Source organism: Trifolium pratense, linkage group LG3 (assembly GCF_020283565.1).
Source record: "Trifolium pratense cultivar HEN17-A07 linkage group LG3, ARS_RC_1.1, whole genome shotgun sequence".
NCBI lineage: Eukaryota > Viridiplantae > Streptophyta > Magnoliopsida > Fabales > Fabaceae > Trifolium > Trifolium pratense.
In genome coordinates this window covers 41,668,076-41,676,957 of record NC_060061.1, presented here as the reverse complement: position 1 = coordinate 41,676,957, position 8,882 = coordinate 41,668,076, and the positions used below count along the sequence as shown (strand labels likewise).

At 34.5% G+C, this 8,882-nt stretch overlaps 1 protein-coding gene across 1 annotated transcript; it reads left to right on the top strand.

Moving 5' to 3' along the window:
- Positions 1-5,305: 5,305 nt before the first annotated feature.
- On the top strand, positions 5,306-7,958 carry LOC123913468 (zinc finger CCCH domain-containing protein 66-like). Its single transcript, XM_045964221.1, has 2 exons — positions 5,306-5,367; positions 5,952-7,958. The coding sequence occupies exon 2, from the start codon at positions 5,966-5,968 to the stop codon at positions 7,802-7,804; it is 1,839 nt and encodes a 612-aa protein (XP_045820177.1). The 5' UTR covers positions 5,306-5,367; positions 5,952-5,965; the 3' UTR covers positions 7,805-7,958.
- The last annotated feature ends 924 nt before the right edge of the window (positions 7,959-8,882 follow it).

The window sequence follows — 8,882 nt, the reverse complement described above, 5'->3', positions numbered from 1 at the left end:
ATCTTAAATATTCTAAACAAAAATATAAATCATAAAGCCTAATATTATTTTATTTCAAATATAAATCTAAGCTATATTTAAATATAAAATCTTCCAAAAAAGATATTTAGGCATTATTCTCAATTGTGTCGCTAGACACTACTTTTATACAAGAATTATATATGTCTGATGAAACTCAATCTTCATGATAATATATAGTACTGTTTAGTTGTTTACATTTTCTATATTAGTTTTATATTTTCTAGCTAATATTGTAGTTTATCTCTCTCAGTCAGGAGTTGGTGTTGTTCGTGGCATTGTTGAAAGATTTTAAAGCTCAGAAGATTATCTATCCTAAATGACGGTACTGATCGAGGTTCCATACGGTTTATTGGTATGGTCACCAATTATTCAATCTTTAGCTCCCGGTGGAAGGTTAGTCTCATTACTCAACATCGTTGCATTCACTTCACATTGACAACTATGAAAAATTTGCAAAGTTGCATTCACTTCACATGATTAGATTAGTGGGTTATTTTCTGAAAATTAAAATATGGGTGATTTAAACAAAGTTTGTGAATTTGTTCAAAAAGAATAAAATGTTGAAATTCAAAAGACTTATTTGATCGTATAATTTGTAATATAAGAGACGACCATTTAAACAATCTTTTCTGTACCATCTTCCTTGTTATTTTTACCAACAGTGGCCCTAGAGGCTGCAACTTCTGAGTCCAACAAGTACTGCAGACCCTCAAGCCGTTTTCGTTTTGTTCCCCTCTGCAGACCACTTTCAACCATTTTGGCGGATCTTTCATTCTCATTTTCATCACCAACAGCAGAAAACCCAATATCATCACCACCAATCTTTCTTGAAGCATCCTCGTTATTTTTATCAAAACTGTGTCTAAGAGCTTCAGCTTCTTCTTTTACTTTTAAATTATCCACTATCGCTTTAACTTTCCTATGGATCCTGGTAAAACCTCGGTCTAGGACTTATGTGTACTCCTCCTTCTTTTGGTCTACCATATATGCAATAGCCGTTTTTCCTGTTATTGCCACCTTTGGAATCCCAGGAGTATCATTTTGTTGTTTCAGTATCATAACAACCGAGCTTAGAAGAGCTGCAAGCTTTGGATCCCAAGGACCTCTTCCTTTCACAGTAGTATCATTTTGTTCTCCAGCCATTGGAAATTTGAAATCTATGAAAGAGGCAAAAAAGTAAGATTAACATCGAGTAAAACGCATCAAACCGAGATCGAATCCTAAACATGATTAACAGATTAACATGATTAACATTGAGTAAAACATGTAAGAGATTGAATCGAGATCGAATCCTAAACATGATCGAATCCTAATTCATGATTAACATGATTATCAAGATTAACCTAATTCAAATTAAAAAAACATAAGAGATCAAATCCTAAACATGATTTAAAACACGTAAGAATCAAGATCGAATCCTAAACATGATTAACAGATTAACATGATTAACAGATTAACATGATTAACATTGAGTAAAATTGAATCGAGATCGAATACTAAACATGATCGAATCCTAATTCATGATTAACATGATTATCAAGATTAACCTAATTCAAATTAAAAACACGTAAGAGATCGAATCCTAAACATGATTTAAAACACGTAAGAATTGAGATCGAATCCTAAACATGATTAACAGATTAACATGATTAACATTGAGTAAAATTGAATCGAGATCGAATCCTAAACATGACCGAATCCTAATTCATAATTAACATGATTATCAAGATTAACCTAATTCAAATTAAAAACACGTAAGAGATCGAATCCTAAACATGATTTAAAACACGTAAGAATCGAGATCGAATCCTAAACTACGTCGACGTAGAATTGGCTTTTGTTGCTGAAAATGGTAGTGCATACCAAAAACAACAAAAAAGCCCTAATGCACTGCTGCCTCAACACTGTAACCTCATGCATTGGTCGGTTTTCATTCAAAGCTTTGTCAGCTGCCTCCCAATTTGTAGTATACACGGTTTCCATCTCTCCATAAGTTATATGCGAACCGTGGGTATCAGTAAAATATTCCTAAACTTTGTATTCAGGCACTCCAAGGAATGTATTCACAAGTTCAACTCCTTCAGTTCTTGATATCTTTTTGTGGTTCAACAGCTTTCCCTCGATCGGAAGATGTAACAGACATTAGACGTCGTCCAATGTGATGCCAACCTCACCTATTGGTAGGTGGAAGGTGCTCGTCTCCGAATACCATCTTTCGGCAAATGCAATGAGAACCCATGGTCTATTATGCTGTAATTGGTCCTCATTAGCGGCTCTAAGCCGGTTGCATCTACGGCTCTCCAAAACTAGTCCACACTCCGATCCATTTTTGAAGATTGATAATCTTCTTTCCGTTGGTGATGGCCCGCATTGTTTAAAAGCCGGTTGCATCTATGGCTCTCCAAAACTAGTCCAGACTCCGATCCATTTTTGAAGATTGATAATCTTCTTTCCGTTGGTGATGGCCCGCACTGTTTTCTTCAAAATCTGAAAATTAATAAATAAATTTAGAACAAGTCATAACAACAATTAATTATTTAATAAATCATATGCAATTAATAATTTATATACCTCTTCGTCACCAGGTGGTGCATTCCATATCGGAATTGCCCTATGTTTATGGTATTCCGTTAATGGGGAAAAATTAGTAGGTCCTCCCGGATAGCCCTCCTCTAGTTGCAATTCATGTGCAGGTGGTGGTTCATGTGGTGGTTGTTGTTGCGTTTGATGTTGAGTTGGTTCTTCATCAGGCCAGTCTACATCATCAGCCAGATATTGACCAACATTTACATTCGCATCTTCAGCTGCATCTACGTCAACATCATCAACTTGTTGTCGTCTTGAACATGATCGTGTGACATTCACGCATGACCCCCCTGCTTCATGATCATGTGTTCCTTGAGACGGTGGTTGTCCGTGTCTACGACGACCTCTTTTTGTAGGCGGATTGCCAGCAGTAGCCTCTCGTCGAGTAGAAGAGTGTGCCTGACTCGGTCTACCGAGCCTAGTTCTTCCAACATTATGTTCCATATTTAAACAAAAAAATTTTACCATCATCAAAAATAATTCAACAATATATATATGGTTATTTCCAACTCAAGCATATACATTATGCATTCCATTCCAATTCAGTCGTTTTCATGAATTATATTGCACACAATTTCAAGCATATGCATTATCAAACTTCATTGAGACATTTTTTCAAACACATAGAGTACAAATTTATAAATGCAAATCTACAACATATGCTAGGTAATATGCTACAACCCAAAAAACCAATGATCAACAATTTAAACATTTAATAACAATGAATTTTTGGATGAATAATGGATAACAATGAATTTTCGGATGCAAATAAAAATTAGATGAAGGACAATTAATAACAATGAATAATAACAATAACTTACTTATTGAATCAAAGGTTGATGATATTTGTTGAGGTAGATGCAAGCCTAACATTTCCTTATCGATTTTCTTCCTTTGCAACTCTAATCCTTTGTGTTCTTCGCAGAAAATTGAAACTGACTTGAAGAGTTGCGTTCTGGTATAAGTCGCAGTAATTCAGAAAACGTTTTTTGAAAAAGTAGCGAGCGGAAAACGTTTTTCAAACTGTTAAAAATTCGGTTCGTAGTTTCCGAAGTCAACATAACAGGGATAAATTAGAAAGTTTGAGAAGTGTGCGAGAAAATGGGTGAGTTGGATGAGAAAATTTCATTGATTTCTCACCTTTGCCTGATCATTTGTGGAGACCACAGCCACACATCTCTCCATTTTAACTCCACGAACAAGTTTGGCTCGCAAAATTATGGTTGCTGGAGTTTTTATTTGGATGATTTATAGTTGCTAGCGTGAAAGTAAAATACTTGCAGCCATTGAATTTATATAGAAAAAATTATATAGTTGCTAAAAAATTTTAAAATCTTCAAAAAAAATTTTGTTAAAATAATGTTATGAAATCTCAATATAATGAAGAGGATTTCAACTCAAATCAGCTAGACTTTATTTTCAGACAAAAAAATAAAATAAAATTAGTCTCACCAAAATACAAATTCTTACGAATACTCAAATGGTTAATGAATTCTCTTAGGACAAATTGTTTCGGGGAATTCAAATTTGATTTTTAGTTAAAATTATTTTTGATCAAATTTTACTTACGTCATGACTGGATTCTGAATCACCGAAGTCTATTTCCCCTAAAACTAGAAAATTAATAAAAATAAGACTTAATTGCACATTTAGTCCCTTATCTTTATTTTAGGTTTCAAGTTGGTCCCTTATCTTTTAAAAGTTTCAAATTGGTCCCTTATCTTTTCTTCTGTTTAATAAGTTAGTCTCTCCCGTCATTTTTTTTACTAACGCTGTTAGATCTGGACACGTGTCAAACGGAAACACACTACAAGAAATTTGACTTATAGCAACGGCAAATGTCCGTAGGTAAAAGTCACATACCTTCAAAAAATTTCTGTGCATCGTTTTCTTCTTCTAACCTCTTCCATTCTATCAGGCTTTTCTGCATTTAGCTCATTCACACGAATATGAATATCTGCCGTTGCTATAAGTCAAATTTCATGTAGTGTGTTTTTCATTTGACACTGTCCATATCTAACAGCGTTAGTCAAAAAATTGACGGAGGGACTAACTTATTAAACGGAATAAAAGATAAGGAACCAATTTGAAACTATTAAAAGATAATGGACCAACTTGAAACCTAAAATAAAGATAAGAGACTAAATATGCAATTCGCCTAAAAATAAAAATTAAAAAAAAACACAAATCCTTTGGCATATAGCATCAAATCCTCCCAAAACCATCACTGCAGATCATCCTTTCAAATTTTAATTTTAAATAAAATAAATATGGAAGAAAATAACACATAGTACTATAAATATAAATTGTTACCTATTACTGAGGTCTTGGATACCAGTTAATTTTGTTTTCAACCTAAATTTGGCAATACTATTACTAATTAGTCAATGAAAATCAACAAAAAAAAATCCCATATATTAAATCGACAATTTTTTGCAAAATTATTAATTATCAAGATTAAAATTAGAATTAATGGATTAAAATTTGATAAATAAGTTGACCAATTTGTTTTTTGATAATTTTTAGTGAGTTAATTATGTAAAGTTTTTAATGAATAAATATTAAATAAGAAAAAATAGAACAGAAGCTGGTGACTAGTGACTCAGCTTGGTGGGCTTTGCCTTTTGACCCATAAAACAACAAAACGACAAAAAAACGCTAAAAAAGTTTTCCACTTCTTCCTTAACATTTTGTCCTGTTTTTCCCTCTCACGTTCAAGTTTCTTAAACCTTCAAGATTTTGTGCTCTTTCCTTGTTCATGTAAGCTCCTCTTTTTTTGATTCCCCTTTATGTATTTCTCTTATTTTCCTTAATGGGTCATTGAATTTCACTTAAAAATTCAATCTTTTTTAAAGTATTTTGATATTACAATGTTTTTACTTGGTTGCTAAGAAAAATCCTCAAAAGGGTGTGTTTTGAATTGTTTGTAACTTTGTATTTGCTTCTTAAGAGTCTTAATGTGTATAAAATGAATTATCTTTCAGATTAGAAGAAAGAGAAATACAGATTGTTTTTGCTATTTGGTTAATAAGGTTTTGCAACAATTTGCTGTTTTTTTGTTACTATTGTTTGTGTTTATTTTTAGAATTTTTAGAAATATTGTTGTGCATAAACTAAGATATTAATTTTTTTAAGATTAAACTAATTAAACCAATACTCGTTGCAAATTTCCTGGTGATTGATGATTTTATAACAAATTTAGCAGAATCTGAAATCTGTCTCTTTTGTTGATTAAACTGAAATCTTTTAAGGGGAGTTTTCAATGCTTTAAATATGTAATAAGTTTTCTGATTTAGTATCATATCAAACATTAAACATTAAATATTTTTCTTTTGATTTTGCAGATAAAATAGAAATCATGTGTAACGGTTCAAATAGAAACCCTTCTCAAACAGGTTTGATTAGGGAACATGAATATAGAAGACAAGAAGAACTTCATCATATGATTTCTGCATTGCTTGAGTTTTCAGCCAAAGATGATGTAATAGCTTTCAAAGATGCGGTTGAAAAAGACGGTTGTGATGTCGATGAGGTAGGGTTATGGTATGGAAGGAGGGTTGGCTCAAAGGAAATGAGTTATGAAGAAAGGACTCCTCTTATGATTGCTGCCTTATTTGGAAGCAAGGGTGTGTTGTCTTATATTCTAGAAACTGGTCGTGTTGATGTTAACCGAGCGTGTGGTTCGGATGGTGCTACTGCTCTTCATTGTGCTGTTTTTGGTTGTTCTGCTGATTCTGTTGAGGTTATCAAGCTTTTGCTTGATGCATCTGCAGATGTTAGTTCTGTTGATGCAAACGGTAATAGGTGTATTGATTTGATTGTTTTGGTTTCTAATAGTATCTTCGGTTCAAGGAAGAGGATACTAGCCATACTAGAAGGTGAAGATGATGTTGATTATGACGGCGATGATTGCCTTAAGGAAGCAGGTTTCCAAATGGGTAAACTGCAACAAGATTCAGGTTCACCTCAAATCGAGAAGAAAGATTATCCGATCGATCCATCGCTACCGGACATAAAGAATGCGATATATAGTACAGATGAATTTAGGATGTATACATTCAAAGTCAAGCCTTGTTCAAGGGCTTATTCTCATGATTGGACCGAGTGCCCCTTTGCTCATCCTGGGGAAAACGCAAAGCGCCGTGATCCGAGGAAATATCATTACACCTGTGTCCCTTGTCCTGAGTTTCGGAAGGGATCATGCACTAAAGGGGATGCTTGTGAATATGCACATGGTATTTTTGAGAGCTGGCTTCATCCTGCTCAATATAGAACGAGGCTATGCAAAGATGAAACTGAATGCACAAGAAGGGTTTGCTTCTTTGCTCACAAACCCGAGGAGCTTCGTCCGGTGTACGCTTCTACCGGTTCTGCTTTGCCTTCACCTACATCATATTCAAATTCACCTAGTCCTTCTTCAATGGATTCTTTCACACTGAACTCTCCATCTGCGGCGATGCCCCCTTTGAATCCGTCTGCAGTGTCTTCTCCTTTAGGCGGAACCATGTGGCCGACTCAGTCTTATGCTGCAATCCCTACACTTCAAATGCCGAAAACCAGATTGAATAATGCACATAATGCTAGAGATAATATTGAATTGCTCGAACTTGAAAACTGCCTTATGCGGAAGCTAATGATCGAAGAGATGACAGGTCTTTCATCTCCTTCAAATAGGTTTTCAGGAGTGAATCTTACTAACCAAGAAGACATTTTCTTGTCTCCGAGACAATCTCAAACACCAATGCAGGTGCATCAGAATCTAAACCAGCAAATGTGGGGCTATCCTTCTGACATTACCAATTCAAATGTGATTGGATCACCACAATTCAAGGCTGATCCATCTACGAATTCAAGATATGATGCGTTTTCGAAGCGGAGCAATAGCTTTATTGAGCGCAGCAGCAGGTCGAGCTTTAATTCTGAGTTTCCTTCTGCTACATCAGTTGCTGCATCGCCTTCAAACTTCTCCGGTTGGGGATCCCCAGATGGAAAATTAGACTGGTCCGTTCGTGGCGATGAACTCAACAAAATGAGGAAATCATATTCTTTAGTCTTTCAAAACACAAATAGCTTTTCAACAATGGCTGCACCAAATGTTGAAGTTGAAGTTGAAGATGATCAGCAATGCCATAATCAAGACGCGGTTCTCTCTTTGCCGGAGCAATTGTACACGGACCTTGAGCAGATGGTGATGTGAATCAAATGTTAACACCTCTAGAATAATTTCTTTATTAAATACTTTATTCCTTCAATTTTATTGATATTCATTATATTTATAAGTGACATTTTATATAAAAATGGTAAAATGTCAATAATAGAAAAGTTATATAGAATGCAAGTATTTTGCATCAGTAGCAACTTGTTACTACTACTAGGGTATAGTATAGTATATTGTTCAATTTCCCCTTCTAATTCTTTGCTTTGTTATTAGTTATTTTCATTCTGGAATTTTAATTTCTTCTGTTCATTAGCATTTTTTTTTGTCTTTGTTCTCTGATCTTATTATATATTTGCCATATGTACCACTGATGATTCTACATGCTACTTTCGGCCTTATAAAATTTTTAGTCATTGGTTCTTTTGGTCTGTATAGTTATATGTTTATGGAGCACTAACGAAAAGCATTTATAGAAAGCTTAACTTATTGGCTTTAGCTTTTATCTATCTTTCTCCCTCAAAATATCAATATTGAGTTACTTACACCAATATTATAGTCCTAAATATAACATGACTTTTAGTTATAAAAAAAAAAGTGCTACTGCATGCGTTGGTATCAGCAGAGGGCCCATCTTAGGCGGTCCCGACACTACCACCTCACAATCTTCTCTACCCCTTTAATAGTAAAGTTTTTCCTTTCCTGTGAATCGAATCATGTACCCCGAGTATCCTTACGAAAATTATGATCCCCACCAAACTGAGATGCAAAAGTGATAACATTATTAGGAAGAATGCATTGAACGCCTAACCAGCTAATGATACCTTTACAAGTAAAATTAGCCAAATCACAATTCAAGAATAAGTGATTTAGATCCTCATTGACTTTGCATCCCCTTGAACAAACGGTTCATTATGTAAACACCCACAATGATAAAGATTAGTCTTTGTTGGTAATCTATCATCAAGTAACCTCCACACGAAAAGAAAGACTTTCAACGGGACAAGCTTGGTCCCGATAAGATCACAGTGATGAGACATTTATAAATTCGTAGGTAGGGTGTCTTTGGGGGGTGTCCGCTACCTAAATAGCGGACCAGGGTATTTTGATAAATTCGTAG

What these genes read in the sequence shown, in the direction of transcription:
- LOC123913468 (XM_045964221.1), top strand. Translation starts at nt 5,966, where the DNA reads ATGTGTAACGGTTCAAATAGAAACCCTTCTCAAACAGGTTTGATTAGG.